Raw genomic sequence first — 19670 nt, 5'->3', positions numbered from 1 at the left:
TCTGGATCGCACCGGCCACAACTCAGCAGAACCGGGTGTGAAGAAGAAAATCACAAACCGGCGGGGGAGTAAGGACTCAGACCACCAGCGACCTGTGGAGCCGGAGGAGGAAGAGGGAAGGTCTCCTGGGGGGAAGTTCTGCTTTGGCTGTGCGCTTTTACGCGCTTTACGCGCTTTTACGCACGGTGGAGCGAGGCCGGGGAGAGTCTCTTTGAGGTGAGTGAATTAGCTTCTCCCAAGTCAGACTGTTCCTCCCCCCGTGTGTGGCTCTGCTGCCAGGCACGCTACACCCGCAGTCCCTCTCCTCCTCCGCGTGTTTGATGCAGCGAGGCATCAGGTGAGCCGGCCGGCACATTTATCAGCCTGGATAGGTATGCTAATTAACCGCGGCGTTTCTCCACCCTCCCGGGCCTGCATGGACCAATCAGGAGTGAGGAAAGTTTGCACGAGGGCGTGGGGGTACGCGTGTGCGCGTATCATGGAGGTTTTTGCAGCAAAACTGTCTCTAGATGGAATCATTGGACTAAGAGGAAAATAATGTGGAAAATAATCAAATATAATTAGTATAACAGGGATTATATGGAATTTGAAGATAATAATAAATAAATAAATATACCTATGAAATACACCCTGAAATAAATAATCGAGGCATTAACAAATAATACATTTATTTATATTTATTGCTTAATTTATTTATTTCAGGATTTATGTGATAGGCACATTTATTTATTAATTAAATATTGTCTTACACTGGCACTCCACAGTGTAATAGATAAACTGGAATTCTGCAGAGATTAAACATTTACAATAGAAAAATAACCATAATGATCACGTAACATGTTATGAAGTGTTTTTGTGTGCATGTGACCCATTATATAATTAATTATTTAATGGCTCGAATTAATAATTATTAGAATGACATAATCTTAAACAGGAATCTTGAAACCTGAAGTGACATACTGCCCTCTAGAGGATTCACTGAGGAGGTGCAAAGGCAATTCCATTTCTGTAACACATTTCATTAAGCGCAAGCTTACAGGCCTTTATATTTAAGACACAATCTGAACACATAGGTAAAAACATAACATAGATATGGCATAATAAAAATATCATATACTATATAATATAATATAATATAAGAATACAGTAGCATAAAACCAACCAGACAGCAATACAAAAACATAAAACATCAACTCAATCAAATGAAACAACACCAAAACCATCACACAACTGTGCAAGAAAAGAAGCAACATTTCAACATATAACACAAAAGTTACATTTTTTTTCGACCATCTAGTTAAATTTAAAGTTAAATGTTAATGTTAAAATGTAATTAGTGTGTTGCATTTGGCGCCATCTAGCGGCGAACCTGCAGATTGCAAACAACTAAAACTTCTCCAAGCATAGGAGAACAATGGTGGACGTCGTCATGGTGACATCACCGCAGGTTTATGGACTATAAACACACAATATACAGAAGACATAAAACGACTAATACTTTAGGACACTTTTATAAATAAAATACAAAACGCCTGAAAAACACACGTTGCACACAAGTGTTAATGAAAGTGATGAATTCAAAACCACACGCAGGTCCGTCTCATGACACAAGGTCACACACATGCCGGTTAAAAACCACCTGCAGCTTTCCCTCCATTGTGTAATGAGGATTAATTCTTAGCTTCTCGTCCAGCAAACAAAAAAACAATTAAAACCCTGGCTGCCTGGTGAAAGCAATTGAGGCGTTTTTAAGGGATTATCTGCATCCGATCTACTGCAACGTGTGAAAATGTGTTACATTATAAAGACAAGTGAATGAAGGGAATGTTGTATTTAATGCTGAATATATATTGACTGGTTCGGATTTCATTTATTAAGTTATTTGTGTGTGTGTGTGTGTGTGTGTGTGTGTGTGTGTGTGTGTGTGTGTGTGTGTGTGTGTGTGTGTGTGTTTGTCTCCTCTTCATTGGACCTTTGAGTTTACATAATCCAATCACTGTTAGCTAATTCTCACTAAACCTCTTTAAGTATTAAACTGTGAAAGACTTCTCCTCTTCTCCTACTTCTCCTCTATGACATAATATGAGTGTGTGAGTGTAAGTGAGTGTGTGAGTGTAAGTGACGCTCAGCAGGTGGAAAGTTAGTCGACTCCATCGTTTGGCGGGTTTTTTGGTTTGTCCTTTTGCCCCTCCCTCTGGTTTTGATTGGATTAGAGGTCTGGCTGCTCTTGTTTGGGTTGTCTGTGTTCTTCTCTGTAGCGTTACAGTCGCTGCCAGGAAGTCATGTGACGGTTTGGAGGATTTTAGAAACCAGAGAAACATAAAGGAGGGTGAATGTGTTTGTGATGCTGATGTTGCAGCATAAGCAAACAGAACAGAATAAGCAACTGTCTGCCAACAGGTTGGCCGTAGTTTAAAAGGTAACCTATGGGAATGTTGTTGGCCAAAAAGTTAGGTTTTCTTTAAACCAAAAAGATATTATGGTTAAAGATGCTTATCATGAATGATGTGATGTGACATTCATCCTAAAATGTTATGGATAAAACATCAAACACATGAAAAGCTGGTTGGTCCAGGCGGAGCTGTCCACTCTGCTGTGGTGCTGAATCCCTAATGGCCAATTCCAGGATTGGATGATATAATATAATATAGAATCGTGAATATCGTCACTTGAGTGAATTTAAAAAGCTGTAAAGCACACAATTGTTGCTTTTTTTAATAAAAAATGTTATTAATACATTTTCTTTGTTTATCATCTTCACTGGAAAAAAGTGTTCTTTCTATGATACAATAAAATGAAGTTATGGACAGAATGTGAGATAAATTGATTCCAGTATGTTTTGCTGACATTTTAAGAGTTTTAAGCATATTTGGTTGATTATTGGGATTCTGACGTAAATTAAACAACTATTCTGGCAAGACATGAACGTTTCATATCATCCCACATAGTTGTAGTAAACGTTCATCCCAAATATCCAAAGTAAGAGTTAGGCACCAGAAAGGACAATAAACACAACCCTAAACTTTTAAATTATTGATAAAAACAAGAACACAAAAAAACAAGAAAACAATTAAATCAAATAGAAATGGTTCTGCCCGAGCAGGTGAAAGAGATGGTTTCACCCAAACTCCCTCTGGGGTTCAACACATTATGATCATCCAGCAGCCTCCACTGTTCATTCTGACACACATCACTGTTTTTCTTTCTTATTGAGCAAAATATGAGAACTGGATCAAACCTTTGGTGATCTCTCGATCCATGCCTCCTTTGTTCGTAGCTCCCCTCCCCCGCTCACAGGTGTGTCTCATTTATTTCCTCACGTCCCCCGCCTTCCTCTCCCGTCAGCCAACAAAATGTTTGGGATCTCCACACCAACCTGCATTTAACTTCTGTGGCTTCACAGCGTTCTGTTTTTATACTGTGTATATAAACTGTTTTTATTTTGAGTTTCTTTTAAGGAACACAAAAATATTTGAGGACAAACAACTACCACTTATCTCCACAAGGTGGAGCCACACAGCTTGTATTCACTGTTGTAAATACTGAACAAGCTTTGGCTCATGATAGTCAGACTTCTCAAAATGTTTGAGCTGAAAGAAGATTTTAATTCATTGATTTTCTATTTGGATTTTTATTTTATTTTTTTTATTTGTGTTGTTAGAATTGCTTTTTGTTTTTAAATATTTTCTTAAAAACTTTGATTTCATCTGGTGTGAGATGTGTGTGTGTGTGTGTGTGTGTGTGTGTGTGTGTGTGTGTGTGTGTGTGTGTGTGTGTGTGTGTGTGTGTGTGTGTGTGTGTGTGTGTGTTACTAAGCATTTTAATTCAGGCTCTTTAGACCTCTGTTGGTGTTGCTGATGGGGAAAAAGAGGGAATCCGTTTCCCTCTGGATTACAGCTTAGTGAAAGACCTCAAATGTAAATAGAAAATGCATTGGCAGATTGCAGCGAACTGTGACCCCAGATTAGGAATCACATCCAAAAAGCACACACACACACACACACACACACACACACAGATTGACATCCAAATCTAAATCCATGCGAGTCTGCTGTTTGGCACTTTATAAACCTGCAGCCCTCAAAGAGGCAAGAACACTTATTCATCAGATCTTGTCATTTATACAACACTTTCCTTTGGCATATAAACTGGTGTAAATGCCCTGTGAGAGATGAAATATGAGCATGTGTTGCTGCCCTCTTGTTGACCTCCCTTGGAGTTACCCACTAATGACAGCCGGGTCCCGCCGCGGAGATCAAGTGGAAGATCAGACGAGCTCCGGGGGTCCGAGAAGTCTCCCAGCCTCACGCAGCGTCGTTTCTAATCTGCCACTGTGCTGCTCGCCTCCCAAATTAACCCCAACGCTGCAGGGGGGTCACCCAACGCCAGAGTGCAGGTTTTAGTAACCTGCATGTGCAGAAACCACAGAACCGTCAAAGTCATTATTATATTATCTCGTCGTGATGTTGGTGATTTGAGGGAACACTCCGATTATCAAGACTCCAAGTCCGCCGACGTTATGAAGAGGATACTGAAGGATACTTCAAGGACAGTCCAGCAGTGGTTTCTTGGTGCAGGATCATTCCCCAGCTGTCCCGGGGATTTGAACCGGTCCTGATCCCTGTCCCTTCAAATCCCCTTCCCCTCATGCTTGACCCCTGCTTCGCTTCTCTTCTTCTCGCAGCAGGAATCAGAAGATCCCAACATCCCACCGGTGCTCACAGAAAGTAAAAAAAAACACTTTAGCAAATGTGGAACACTTTCAGTTCCGACGGAGAAACATGAATGTAATCAGTGAAGACGCTTGAATGTGAAGACGCCCACTGAGACCCTGAGAGCCGTTTCCTGGGAGGTTTAATGCCGATGTTCTGACAGTAATGAGTCGAGTTTGGGAGCAGACCGGTCCAGACAAGAAAGGAAAGGATTTTCACTCAAAGTAAAACATCAAGTATATGAAATCATTCATGAAGGCGCGTTCGGAAAAAAATAAATGAAAGCTAAAGATAACTTTGTACAATAATGTCATGCTCGAAAAAATATCTAATTTGAGATTAATCCCGCTGGGAGACTTTTAGCTTCTAATCTCTGGGACACAAAATGATTCAGCCAACGTGCCCCCTTTTTAACAGACCCTCACTTTTCTTTCTGAGTGATTAGGTTGAAGAGCACAGGACTTTCACCCAGGAGGCCGATGTTTGTGTCAAACCAAAAGTCAAGCTGGACTTATTTTAAGTTACGTTACTATGTGACGTTGTTAATTTCGTCTATTTAACTCCAAACACACACACACAAAGTCAAATGTTCACTCTCCTCTTAGCTCCGTTTTTGGTCTCCACCGAGTCCTGAGAAGAATATCTTAGAATCCACTATGTTCACTCGCTAGTCGCTAACTCTTTCATCAAGGACGCTGCTTTGAGCCGATGTGGACTCGGGGCGGGTTTGTGACTATGAGAGATCTCTTTCATATCACAAATGCTTGTTTTATCCCATTAATATTAAATATTGATGAGCACAGCTTGAAGTTTTAAGAGAAATGAAACCATTTCAGAGTTAGCAGACAGGAAACTAAATGTTCTGACTTAAAAGTTTACGCCGAGCACAGACTCGAATAATCAAGCGTTCAAAACAGCTTCCTGGCACAGACTTAATGTATGCATGTCCCAAAAAAATGAAATAAAAATAATATTTCACTACTTTCCACAAGTGGTTTGGATGAAATGTTGAAGTCAACGGTGTCAGTGTGAATAAACATTAGCAATAAAAACACAAACTAAAACAAGATTGACATGAGTAGTACAGGCAAAAGCTACATTAGTTCAACAAGATTAACATTATAACAGACAAAATACATATCAGTTCATATAACGAGGCTGAATTTTGTTGTGCGAAAGTGTTTAATCAATGTAAAATGAATTTAATTAGACTAACTTAGTACAGACATTTTAATTCAATAAAAGCCAAATTCATTGAATGGACATGTTAACATTATGTTACATTTACAAACATATGTGTTGTTGGAATAACACAATCAAGATAGATTGATTTAACATGGTGTATTTAGATGGATGATAGGTTCATCCAATGAATTTTTTTTTTAGTGCACAAGCTTTCCAGTGGCTGCAGAGGATCCTGTTTTAAATCTGAGCTCATTATCTGCAGATTCCTCACAAGAATTCCTGCAGCTCTGCATCATCGGAGCCACAGATTACCTGAACCCTGGTGTGAAGCGCTGGCTTGTCCTTCGTTAACCCCTCGTTAGAGGAAAGCCCCTCCGTCCTGCGTGACCCTGCACTTCCATACTTAGCACTGATTATTGGCTTTATATGCTGCTGTGCTGCACACACACTCACACACACACTCACACACACACACACACACACACACACACACACACACACACACACACACACACACACACACACACACACACACACACACACACACAGCGTTAATGTGTGTTATATTATATAACAGTATTTAATGTGAGATGTCGTGTTCAGGATTAGGTTGATGGTGACAGAGACAGATTTTTGGTGTTTAATGCTTCAAAAATAACTACAGTGTGCAAGAACACGGCTTTATTATCCATCAGGAGTGTGTGTTTCCTCCCTCGTGTGTTCAGGAGGGGTTTTTTATGCCGTAAAGTCCCGTGTTTTATCAGAACTGGAAATCTTTTGAACTTTTTCTGGACAGCAGAATAAAAAATGAGCTGGTAATTGTTCCCCAGGCTATTAGAGCAGCCTTTTCCCTCCATATTATATTCATAGTTAGTACACCAGCAGCAGTGTGGTGTCTTACAGCCTCACATTTACATCTTTTTACTTTTCCCCAGCCAAGCAGCTGCCATCAATGAGAAATCTCTGCTAAAAACTAGCCTGATCTCATTTAATTATGTGTAATGGGATGGATTGAAACACAGGACTTTCACCCAGGAGACCCATGTTTGTGTTACAACTTATTTTTAAGTTCCTTTTGAAACCAACCCATGATCTCTTCTTTCCTAAAACCAAACAAAGACAGACAGACAGACAGACAGACGCCTTCCATTTTAGTTGGATGTAAAATGCAGGGCTGATCGTCGACGATCTGATTTGTTTGCACTAGTTATAATATAGTATCTATAGTTTCAATATTAATGAGGTTATGACTTATTGATGTGCTGCAAGTAGCATATTAAGGACACTATGGATTATTCATTGTTAATGTTTATATATATATATATATATATAAGCTCTGATGAAACTGTGTTCACGTTTGACGCAACATTGATATTTGATCCTCTTAAGTTGCTATGGATGGTTGCGTTGGCAACACAACTGTCTTTATACACATCCAGCAGACTCATTCATGTTACATCTAAAAGATGTATTATCTCAGCTTTAAAATACATGTTTGAATGTTAAATGGACAAAGATTTTAGCAAGATATCATATGAAATATAGAAGTTATTCTTGGTGGTTTCTCTGCATTAAAGGGGAAGTTCGGTATTTTTCAACCTGGACCTTATTTCCTCATGATTTTGTGTGTAAGTGACTAATGAGGGTCTGATCTCCCTCACTCAATACTGGACCCAATTTAAGGAGTTCATATATTATATATAAGTCTAAACTTCCCCTTTAAGAGTATTTCCCAGCATCAGTTCGACTAAACCCCGACACCTGAAACCCCCGTCTCTGTTTCTGAGTCGTGCAGAGAGGACGGGTGTATTTTTACCATGAAAACCTCGCCTAGCTTTAACTGGATGGCTCAAAATAAAACCTTAGATCCGTCCTTTGAAGCCTTCTCGTGTCCACTTTGGCGAAGCCGTGGCTGTAAATAATGTATTTGGTGGCAGCGGAGGCCCATCGCGTCCCCATTTACCGTCCCAACACTTGATAGACGGGCCGTTTTCTCAGGCGCTCCCTTCATCTGTCTCTCTTTTCCAATCTCTTTGCCGTCTCTGATTGTTTTCCTCGCCGCCCTCGTGTCATCACTCACTCCTCCTGCTCCTCTCTCTCACTCCTCGATCTCTTTCCTCCTCACTTTCTCCTGTTTTTCACTCCCAGATGTATCAATTATTCACGTCTTTGCACGGACTTTCTGACCAGAGAGTCGTCATATTGCACCTGAGCATCCGCCGGTGACACGTACACGAGGATGCATGACACACACACACACACACACACACACACACACACACACACACACAGTGACAAACACACAAGAAATGTCATGTAGGATTTATGAAGCAGCAGAAAAGGCGTGTTGTGGTCAGTCCGATAATGGTGACACACTGCAAGGAAACGTTAATGCGAGCTGAGACTTTGTGCATGAGAGTTCTTGATGGAGAAATCACTGCAAACAAGTTTGTCCTTATAATGTCTAACTTGTGAGTTTAGCTTTTAAACAGAATAATATGGTGGTTTGTGTGCAGCCGCAGGGTACAGAATCTGTAAAAAGGAGTAAAAGTTGTAGATTTTCTGACCCCGATGTGTCGTGCATCGTGTCTGTGACTTATAGAGCCGTAAACATGGAGGCTAGCGTCCAACAGCTGCTGTCAGGAAGTTCCCTTCATTCAGGGAACACAGTCCTCCTTCATTAACCGCCAAAGATCGTAAACATGCTTCCTAAACAAGTGGACTTTCCAGATCCGTGTGCTGTTAGTGAGTCTGTAGGATACATTAGCAAGTGGGCCAGTATTAGTACGGTATTAGTACATAACGTATAATACAACCACATAAGACAAAAAAACATTTACAGGGTTACAGCAACAAGAGGTAAAGTGCAGTAGAATCCAAAAAGTGATAAGATAAAATAGACTGTAAGTCACCAGTTAACACGGTCACTCGTTTAACTGGAACACCTGTTGTTCAATGGATTAAAAACTGTTGGAAGTATCGATTCTGACTAACGAACATGCACAAACCAGAAATGTCAAAGCTGGAGGAAAGCTCTAATCATTGTTTGGAAAGACGGTAGCTAGCTCCATGCTACGGCTACATGTGTTCCTGTGACGTCCCAACACAACTCTAAATCCTGCGATCAGCCAACCAGTTACTCTCTGTTGAAACTCTAAACACTTTCTATCTCTCAGCCCGAAGCCCCCCCCCCCCCCCCCCCCCTCTAGTTTGTGTGACCCAATAGCAAATATTGATCGTTTTCCCGGTAAAAGTGCAAGTGACACCTTTCCACCGTCTCTAATCGATCGCAGAGTGAGAGAGGGGGAACATGCTGAGAGGGGCAGAGAAGGGAAAGCACACCAGGAATATCAGGACTTAAGGCTGCATGAGTTACAGCTCAGCACAGCTCAGCGAATGAGTTACTGTTATGCAAGAGCTCAGTCAGCCCAGCGGGAGATCAGAGGGAGGGGAGAGAGGGAGGAGAGGACTGGTGAGGAAACAGCAGCATGTGAGAGCAGATTACAGCTGCAAACACATGCACACTTTACTTCCTCTGCTTCTCTGCCGTTCCTTCCTGCAGCACGCCGGCATCATGAGCGGAGGAGGCGAGGGGGTTTTCCTCTCTCCGCCGAGGGAGTGAGGGGAGAAGAGGAGGAGGACAGAGCAGAGAAGAGGAGAGGACCAGGAAAAAAGAGAAAGAAGACTTCTTCTCCTACTACGGTAGCTGACCCCCCCATGTCTCCCACCACCGCTCACAGCACTGCAGGCACCCACCTCTGGATGCCCCTGTGGCCCCTGCTGGGTGCTCTGGTCCTGGTCCGGGGCTCCACGCTGAGCCCCGAGGACTTACAGAGCACCTCTGCCACGTCGCTGCCGGAGGACTGGACCTCGGCGACGATCCAGCTGCAGCCGGACCTGCAGACCGAGACCCAGAAGCCGACAGGGGCGCCGACGGAGGCGCCGACGGAGGCTCTGGCAACTCAGAGAACCACCAGCAACTACACAGGTTAGTCCGGCGGACCTCTTTTACTGCTACACCTACAGTTTGACTTGTGCAGTAAAAGTTTGCAGCTGCATCCCTTCAGCTGAATCTTTAGTGCTGCCTTTCAATGAAATGAAAGTCGTTTCTCAGCAAAAATGCATTTGATTTCAGCTTCTCAAATGTGAATATAAGCAGGTGATTCTGTTCTACTAAAGTGTAACGTTTTGGATATCGGGGCTGTTGTTTGGACAACGGGAGCTATTTGAATGTGTCCTCTTTATTCAGACATTATATAGAGTGATGAAGTCTACTTAGCCTCAAACCCAAGTCTACTTAGCCTCAAACACAAGTTTACTTAGCCTCAAACACAAGTCTACTTAGCCTCAAACTCAAGTCTACTTAGCCTCAAACCCAAGTCTACTTAGCCTCAAACCCAAGTCTACTTAGCCTCAAACCCAAGTTTACTTAGCCTCAAACCTAAGTCTACTTAGCCTCAAACCCAAGTCTACTTAGCCTCAAACACAAGTTTACTCAGCCTCAAACCCAAATCTACTTAGCCTCAAACCCAAGTCTACTTAGCCTCAAACCCAAGTCTACTTAGCCTCAAACCCAAGTTTACTTAGCCTCAAACCTAAGTCTACTTAGCCTCAAACCCAAGTCTACTTAGCCTCAAACACAAGTTTACTCAGCCTCAAACCCAAATCTACTTAGCCTCAAACCCAAGTCTACTTAGCCTCAAACTCAAGTCTACTTAGCCTCAAACCCAGCCCTAAACCCCGGCCCCCGCCACAGAAGGCACTTGGACCTGAAACACTCATCACATCACATTTTATCCCAAAATCCTGTCTTTGAACGTAACTTGAATTCCAGCGTTTGCCTGAGCGCTTAAATCTGGTTTGAATGTTTTTGTTTGAGCAACGATCCAAGATAAAACTGACCCGCTTCAAAAACCTCCACTTGTTGCTTTTCCCCCTCGGAGCTCACAAGAAAGTTTGAGTGTGTGTGTGTGTGTGTGTGTGTTACTGTTATGTTATTATGCCAATATGTCTAACCAAGTCAAAGTACAAACTTGAGTGTTTCCTCATGTGAGTTAATCTCCGACTCGTTTTGGGTAATACAAGGGAGTGAGTGCACACGTGTGTGTGTGTGTGTGTGTGTGTGTGTGTGGGGGGGGGGGGGGGGGGGGGGGGGCAGGTGATGCAGTTAAAGACAGTTTGTTGTGTCCGGGCTGGAGCTGCTCAGCCTGAAGAGAAAGCTGCAGCGCCGCTCGCATGACTTCACCTCCACTGGAGCATGATCTGCCTTTCTCTTCTCCTCCGCTCCCTCTGTCCATCCCCCCCCGTCTCTCTCTCTCCTTTCCAACCATTTATTCTTATGTCCCTCACCCGCCCCTTCTCACTCACAGAGCCACATCCTCACGTGTGCATAAATAGCCGTCAGCAGATGACAAAATGCAAAACTCACGTGCCTAATACACACTGCATATAATACACTGTACATAACACACACACACACACACACACACACACACTCACACACACTGGAAACATTCGGCCCAAACAGCACAAATCTTCTTAAAGGTTTAGAAAATAAACACAGTTGCTCGTTTCATAACGGCAGCAGAAAAGGAATAAGCACTTTATACTTAATGGCACACACACACACACACACACACACACACACACACACACACACACACACACACACACACACACACACACACACACACACACACACACACACACACACACACACACACACACACACACACAGGTGATCAGCTGGATTGCCACATCGGACCACATGCATGAATTACGCCACACCAAAGCTTTTTACGTGAGTTCTCCCAAAAACAAATCTTAATCTGGAGGTTTGATTCATGTCAAGTTCCAAAAACCCCCAAAAAGTGTGCGTATGACGATATAAACGGCTTATTCCCACTAAAAGCTCCGCATTTTATTTTTGTTTACTTTTTTCTTTCAACCGTATTTTAAGCCTGTTTGACTGTTTTTTCCTTCAGGTCTCACATTACAGCAGCGGCGCTGTGTTTCTGTTTTGACATTTGAGCCATTTTAGTTTCAGCCTTTTGAGAATAAAACCAGCCTCGGTTGTCATTCACGGGACAAAAATAAATCCAGTTAAATATAGAAGGCTTTTGTGCCGTGCAGAGCTTTTTGACACAGAAGATTTATAAGAAACCAAGGAAGAGATAAAGCAGCGGTTCACAAACTTTTTTACCTCCACAGATGCACCGCCACGGTTCATCCGAGTACAGGGAGTTAATTTCCTCAAATACAAACTACAATATTTACATGACATAGAATACGTCATACAATTAAATAAATTAAATTAAATTAATCAAATATATTAAATACATTTTATTAACTTCCCCTTCTTTACATTATCACGTTTAATTTATACAAAGCTCATATATCGGTATGAAATAAGTCAGAATATGAGATATATATATATCCAAAACAAAAACAAAAAAACATAACACCTCTAGATTTTACCACTGAGAGGTCAAAGGTCAACTGGAACTGTTCAAGACTCAACCCTAAAATAGGCAACAGACTCATTTTCCATATGTTATCGTTTCATTATTCAGTTTGGTTGGAGAGACGAACAAAGACAGATATGATGAATTTCATCATCATCATCACGTTGCAGCATTAATACGACTAATAGAGTCATGGAGTTCACTCTCTGCAGACGAAGGCCAGATGTTTAAAAGCTGTTACTGTTTACTTGTCCAGAGAGAAACAGCCTTCAGCGTCCGCATTGAACGACTGAACACACTGTTTTAATTAAAAAACATCCATAAAATTGGTGAAGCGGACGCATGAAGGTTTTAGTCCTCGAAGCGCCGGATCGATCCGTCTGTCTTCAGGCGCTCCTTCATTTACATCAGACCTTCAGCCACACTTTACTGTTTTAGCATGATAGCATGTATTCATTAGCACAGAGATTTGGTCGTAAACAAAAGCATGTTTGACCTCACGATGGCGCTAGACATAGAGTCAGAGACTTTGCCAAAGTTATTACATGCTGAAGGAAAACGTCTATAGAGCATTTCACAGCTCTTTGGGTCTAAAAAGGCCTTTTAAGGATGTACCTGCCTCCCAGTGAGGCAGGCTGCTAATGAGCAGCGGTTATTTCAGCCTTTATTAACACGGTATCATAACCTATTAACCTGGACAGTGTGTGAGAGTTGATGTTAGTGTTAATCCCCGAACCAAGCCGATATCAGTTACTGAGCAGGCGGTCCGCCTCTTAATCCGACCAAGCAGGCGTTTACAGGGCGGCCTTAACGCTCCGTAGCGTTGATTTTCTTTTATTAGATTTAAAATGACTCATCAAGAAGACTTTATAACGGTCTGAGAGTCTCTGGTTTCTGAGGTACGTTTTCATTTGGAAGCACGGGGGAATAAAACGAGTGTAGTCGGCGACCACAAACAAAATTCTTGTGTTTTTGTCGAAGAATCCAGAAAACCAAATGTTCACTTCTAGATCCGGCATCTACCTCACGATGTGGAATAAAGCCGCTTCTATTCTTCCCTTCTGAAAGTCTCTTTAGATGCGACGGTCGGTCCAAAAGCCTGGAACGTAAATTAAATGTTACAAATGCCTTTAATCTTATTAACCAACGGGGCAAAGCCAATAACCTTTTGTCTATTCCGGGCTATTTGAAGCAGGCAAGAAATCCTGTCCATGACACGCCAGCATGCAGGAATACAGATGCACACACACTAACTGATAGCAGTCCGTCCATCGGAGGGGTCATCGTTTTATCCGCCCTCGTATGCAGAAGAAGCATTTTCATCGTTGGAAGGTTGGGGGTCTGGATTTCTGTGACCCAGAAGGAGAGTTTCTTCGGGGACACACATCATCGTCACTCCTGAGCTCTACAGGTCTTGGCAAGCTCTCAGAACAAAAGAGTTCTCCCTGTCTCCTGCCTGTCAATCCAATATGGTCGCTGGCAGTGACTCAACTTCATTATTGCCTTCCCACGGCTTACAACCAGCACCGCTCGCTGAGCAAAGTCACAGAGGGGAGAGTCTGGAATTAGCCTTCTCTCTCTGCGATGGTTGAGGCTTGATGGGAAACCTCGTTGAAGACTGTCTCGTCAAAACCAGCAGCCAAAACCTCCTCAATGGAAGCAACAGCTCAGCATCGTGGGAGATATTCCCTTTATCGCCGATGCAACTCTCACGTCTATACAATAGAAATGTATCTGCAGCCTGTTAGCTTAGCTTAGCTTAGCACAAACACTGGAAACGGGGATAAACAGCTAGTCTGGCTCAGTTCAAAGGTAACAAAGATCTGCCTAGCAGCAAGACTTTTATGTGCCAGGTAACCATTAGAAACTCCAGGAAAGCCAGGAACTAGTCTGGCACAGCACATTTAAAAAGAAAACCCTTTTAAAAAGAACGTTGACTGTGATACTCGCTGACTTATTCAGGTGAAAGACGGATGTTAGGAGTAGTACGGCCTCAATCCAATCATCTTAAATGACATTTTTAAGATGAATAATACAAAAGCTAACCCTAACCCCCCATCTGATGCTCTAGCGCTGTCATTTTCAATAGAATTATCATAATTGATCTTTTAAGTTGAAATCCATTCCCGTACGTAGGCTACTTTTTCATTTGGTAATGCTTCATTCAGAGTACCAGAAGGAGTTTGAGTTGATTTATTGGATTTGAAACGAGGTGACAGCCACGGTGAACACGCACACAGAGAGAGTGGAATAGAAGATATCTTGTCTCTTTGTCATCTAACTTTGATGAAGGCTTGCATCTTAAATGTGCTGCTTTTTTAGATGTGCCAATAACCTGGTGTCCACTGAACTCCAGACCTGTTCAGGTTAGCCCCGCCCCCTAAAGCATCCCCTGCTTTCTGGTCTGGTGGACTCTAAATGGACCATAATGTACAAGTCTTCTTCAATTTGCTGGATTGAAGAAGACTTGAAACTAGAGATTGAGACATAAACTCATGTTTACAATGTTTCTCCTCATAGACTTCTAAACAGTCTTGGCTCCGGGTTGCTGCCTGGATTATCCTCAATCAGATCCAGCCAAAGCTGCTGGTTAAAGGCTCTCTTTATGACGCTCGGAGCATTAATATAGCAGCAAACAGCTATTCGGATGCCCTATTCCGTGCATATGAGCGAACCCTTTAACTCAACCTATCAAAGATCTCAACCTAAAAAATGTGACTATACAAAATGTGACTTTATTATTATATGAGTGCTGAGGCTGTACACGCAGAGGGAGGGGGGGGGGGAGGGGGGGTTAGGTAATCAGCTGTGATACCGTGCATCAGCGAGATGCCACAGAAATAGATACACTGATGGAGAGGAGGACGGGGAGACGGCCATGATGTTTGTTTGAGGTCAGAGCAGATAAAGCTGCAGCAGCTGGAGAACAAATAAAACACTCAAGAAGAAAAATGGCCAAGAACGCCGTCTTTCATTAACTTCAACTCAGACTTTCAGTGTTTGGAGTCTGACTCAGTAGATTCATCTTTTTAACCAACCAAGAGAATAATACTGATAATACTGTGAATAATACGTTTTGTTCTTTTGTACATATGTTTATATATTTGTATTCTTTACTTCGTATTTTCTATTTGAGGTGTGCTCAGTGTGAACTATGAGGGGAGGGGTAAGGAGTCTAGGATCTAGTGTGATCCTGTGGAGCTTCACCCATACCAAGGCTAGTAGTTATATATCCCAGCCTCTAGATTTGGACCGTTCTCCATCTAAACTCTGACTTTATGAGGATGCAACGATAAATCAGCGGAGAATTATCTCAAAGCGATATTTCCTTCCGACTACTTGGAATTGTTTGATCAGGTTTTAAACGTTGTGGTTCATGGCAGTAAATAAAGTGAGTAAAAGTGCTTGAGAATGCTGATATGCATGCATGGCTGTTGTCGTTGTGCAGAAAGTATACGTGTGTGTGTGTGTGTGTGTGTGTGTGTGTGTGTGTGTGTGTGTGTGTGTGTGTGTGTGTGTGTGTGTGTGTGTGTGTGTTGAATCTTTAATGCAGACAGCTCTAATCTTTATTTAATCACAAACTATTCCCGATGCTTCCCCCCCGACGGAGACGAGTGTGGTTTTTTTTAAGAGGAAGAATAGGGCAGAGCGGATGCTTTGGTTGGTGGTGTCGGGGTTGCCAGGTTGGGGGGGAGTTTTCAAGAGTTTTAGCTCCCGCTGGCATGCTGAACGCTGTGAGTGGCAACCCACAGGGTCCACGATGACAAAGGAGCTTTCTGAATGGGAACCGAAGAAAGAGCAAACAGTGTGGACAGAGTCAACACACACACACACACACACACACACACACACACACACTACCTGGACATCAGGTTCCCACACATACACACATGAACTTCGGAGCTGATGTTTGCAGCAACACACCAAAAAAAACAACATGCAGTTTCAATCTTTTCAGCATTAACTCAGTTCCCTCCCTTGTGTACTATTGCGTGTCAGCGTGCCGGGGGGGAAAGCGGGTGCTACTTCAGTGTTTTTGTAGAGGTGGAGCAACAGCACGGCAACAAAAACACACCTCAGCTCAGAATCTTAAAACACACACTGTCACGTAATGTGTTCAATATTTAATCTGCCTTTATAGAAGTAAAGGCTTGTGTGTGTGTGTGTGTGTGTGTGTGTGTGTGTGTGTGTGTGTGCATACCAAAGCATTTTAACCAGCTGTAATTTACAAACAAACTAATGTGGATGATGAGAATTATCAAGCCAACTGTTTTTAGCTTTAAACTTTTAATTTTAGCGTCTTTGAGCTTGTTGTTTTGGTAGCAGATCCTGTATCCAGTGAGACTCAGCTATCAGCTGGGGGACACAGTGGAGCATTTAGCTGCTAATTAGCCAGATGTGACGATGCAGACGCCAACAGGGAGGTAAAAGGAGAATGAATATTGGATGCTGGGTGAAACGCTGACGTGGCAACTGATTCACATATAACGGTGTCATGTGATGTGTGCTAACGAGCTGCTCAGCTGCAGCACCCTAAACAGCAGCATGTACACATACCTGATGACATCACTCAGGTGTGTGTATGGGTCCTCACACTTCAACGCCGCAGACGTCTCGCAGGTTTCAGCCAAGTCCGTTTGCTTTGCCTCTCGTCCTCTACGGTGTAACGAACATCCAGCTCTCTGGCAGCTGCAGCCAATCAAACATAGCCCCGCCCCCAAAGCTGAGAGGAAGAGCAACCCCTGATACTTTCCCCTTGAGGCCCCGTTTCTCTTCTTCAATAATAAAACAGTAGCATCAGTTAAACGTAGCTTTGGGCAAACAGAATGTGGCTTTTAGTTTCCCCTTTAACAAAACAGAGTCCTTGTTTAGTTGTACTTGTGTGTGTGTGTGTGTGTGTGTGTGTGTGTGTGTGTGTGTGTGTGTGTGTGTGTCATCTTCACACAGGATCACGGGATGCTCTCCCTCTCTACCGCTGCAGAAATCCTCCCATCTGTCGTTCCTAATCAGCAGAGAGCAGCTCACATGTTCACAGGGTCTTATAGAGGGATGACACACACACACACACACACACACACACACACACAGATTACACTAATACTGACACAGCAAGCATCACATGCCCCTTCTGGCCGTCACTCGTTAAAACATCGCCATGCTTTTAAACTCTATGGAGCATCTTTGTTTTGGTTGAGTCTTACGGCTCTCATCCAACCCTTCCTCCAGCTACAGCAGGCAGCTGTTTAAATACGGGCCGTAACAAAGAATGAGTGGGTGAAGTGAGTTTTAAAAGACATAAATCTGCTGCAGATATCACATGTGGCGTGGTGCAGAAATAAAACCATGCGTATTTCAGAATAAAAGTGGGATGTTCTCTCTGCAACTCATGACGCTGTTTGCAGGTTTACATGCCATTTCCTGAGAGCCTCAAAAATAAAATCCCTGCAGCAGAATCTAACAATAGCCGGCTGCATCACGAGACCTCCCACTGAACCGAGCGAGTCGTAGCATGAGGAATATTAAAAATAGTACTTTCTGTCTCGCTGCTGATCTCCCAGCGTAGATGAGTGACACCGGACCGAGCCGGTTTGTGTTTGACGGTCCAGGATGTAACAGCAGGTTTTTGTTAGAAGTTGTACCTCTCATGTCTGGAGGCTGAATATGAAGCTATATCAGGATCTAAAGACTGATTGGGAGTTGTCTTGGTCCCGTCCAGGTCTGTCCTGCGTCCCCGTCCTGCCGCCACGGCGAGGCTCCTTCTACGTGGAGGGCGGCTCGGGCGTGTCCATCGGCAGCGTGCTGGCCTTCTGGTGCAGAGACGGGTACCAGCTGGTCGGCAGCGACAAGATCTTCTGCCATGTCAGGAAAGGCAAACCGCAGTGGAGCAACTACCTGCCTGTGTGTGAAGGTGAGCAGCGTTCCTCAGGACCAGGCCGACAGCTGGTTTCTGGAGGTTTTTGCTGATGAGATTCATGTTTGCCTCCAAAGCGATCCCCAGACCCGAGGACCGCGGTCTGAGAGTGGCCGTGTTGGCTTCGGTGGTGAGCGGCATCGTCATCCTCGCCATGTCCCTGTCCTTCCTCGTGTGCTGCCTGCAGGAACGATCCAGCAGGGACCGGGTCAAGAAGGAGGGACGGAGCAGGTCGGACTAGTAACCCCCCTCCCGTTACATGCTGGTCTTGCTGGTTTATGAGGACCGTACTGATGTTTCTGCCCCCTGCAGGCGCAGGGAGAAGCGCTCGGCGCGTCGCAGCGAGTGTTGGCTGGAGAGAGAGGAGGGCGAATGGGAGGCGTTCCCTCCTCCTAAGATCTTCCACCTCTCCCAGAGGATGAACCCCCGCCTGGCTCCAGACAGCCCCCTCTACCTGACCGGGGGGCTCGGGGGATTCGAGAACAGAGGATACCAGAGGTAAGAGCCGGGGCAGGAACATATCTGTAGCATTCATTTAGACTATGAATGTGCCAGTGTTTTTAAATAATTAATAGATTTTATTTATTTTAATTGTATTTATTGACTTTTTTTTATTTTAAAGGGTAAAGCTTCTACTAAACATTATTTTATTTATTTTTTTATTATTCTTATTCTTATTTTATTTTTATTTTAAATATTAAAGCTTCCACTAAACATAATAGTGTTTATTTTTTTATTAAATTTTTTTGTAAACATTGTTTTAGCACTGACCATATCCGAGGTTGTGACTTTCTTCTTCTGCTCCGTCTTTTCCTGCAGGAGTCAGGAGAGTCTGCTGAAGGCCTCGCTGCCGGGACTCTACCGCTCCGAGTCCCAGCTTTACCCCCACGTGGTCCTGCAGAGGGTTCCCACCCCGACGGCACCCTCCGCTCCTTCGGCGCCCACCGCCCCTCTCTACCTCCACCTCCCCCCTTCCTCCTCCGCCTCCACGCCCGCCCACGCCCACGCCCACATGATGGCTCAGTACCCGACCCCCACGTACCCGCCCCACCCCAACACGGCCGTGCCCCCCTACCACCCGACCCCGGCGCCCATTTACCCCAACCCCAACCCGACGCCACAAAGGCCGTGGCAGTAAGCCCCTCCCCCTCTTCTACTGCATGCTCGTGAACTTCCCCCGCTTTGTGGACGAAACAGGAACTCCAGATGTTTTCTTGAATCCTCGATGAACTGAGTTCTGTGGAGTTCCTGCTTTCTTCTCGCTGTCAGAAACTCGAGTGGAGAAGAAACGTGGGGAAGTTTCACTTTTAGGACTGATGAAGGATGGGAAGGATAACGTGGGGTTTTGATGAAGGCCGTCACTGTTCCGGCAGCTGAAATCTCTCTTTTTAACAGTTT

At 43.8% G+C, this 19670-nt stretch overlaps 1 protein-coding gene across 2 annotated transcripts; it reads left to right on the top strand.

The window, feature by feature from the left end:
- Window positions 1-92: 92 nt before the first annotated feature.
- Window positions 93-19508, top strand: LOC311032267 (uncharacterized protein). 2 transcript variants are annotated; one of them, XM_084038928.1, is made up of 6 exons: window positions 93-216; window positions 9460-9885; window positions 18078-18269; window positions 18350-18503; window positions 18585-18770; window positions 19092-19508. In XM_084038928.1, exons 2-6 carry the CDS (start codon window positions 9615-9617, stop codon window positions 19408-19410), a joined length of 1122 nt encoding a protein of 373 aa, XP_083895054.1. In that variant the 5' UTR covers window positions 93-216; window positions 9460-9614; the 3' UTR covers window positions 19411-19508. The 2 variants fall into 2 exon arrangements, with proteins under 2 accessions (XP_083895054.1, XP_083895053.1); XM_084038927.1 differs by lacking the exon at window positions 93-216 and having other exon boundaries at window positions 8924-9885.
- The last annotated feature ends 162 nt before the right edge of the window (window positions 19509-19670 follow it).

Source organism: Eutrigla gurnardus (assembly GCF_963514095.1).
Source record: "Eutrigla gurnardus genome assembly, chromosome: 21".
Lineage (NCBI taxonomy): Eukaryota > Metazoa > Chordata > Actinopteri > Perciformes > Triglidae > Eutrigla > Eutrigla gurnardus.
The sequence above is the reverse complement of the archived record's forward strand: the minus strand, read 5'-3'. Positions and strand labels throughout refer to the sequence as shown.

Coding starts and splice junctions, on each gene's coding strand:
- LOC311032267 (XM_084038927.1), top strand. CDS start 9,294: ATGAGTTACTGTTATGCAAGAGCTCAGTCAGCCCAGCGGGAGATCAGA. Junction 9,886..18,077: donor AACCACCAGCAACTACACAG/GTTAGTCCGGCG, acceptor GGTCCCGTCCAG/GTCTGTCCTGCGTCCCCGTC. Junction 18,504..18,584: donor AAGAAGGAGGGACGGAGCAG/GTCGGACTAGTA, acceptor TGCCCCCTGCAG/GCGCAGGGAGAAGCGCTCGG.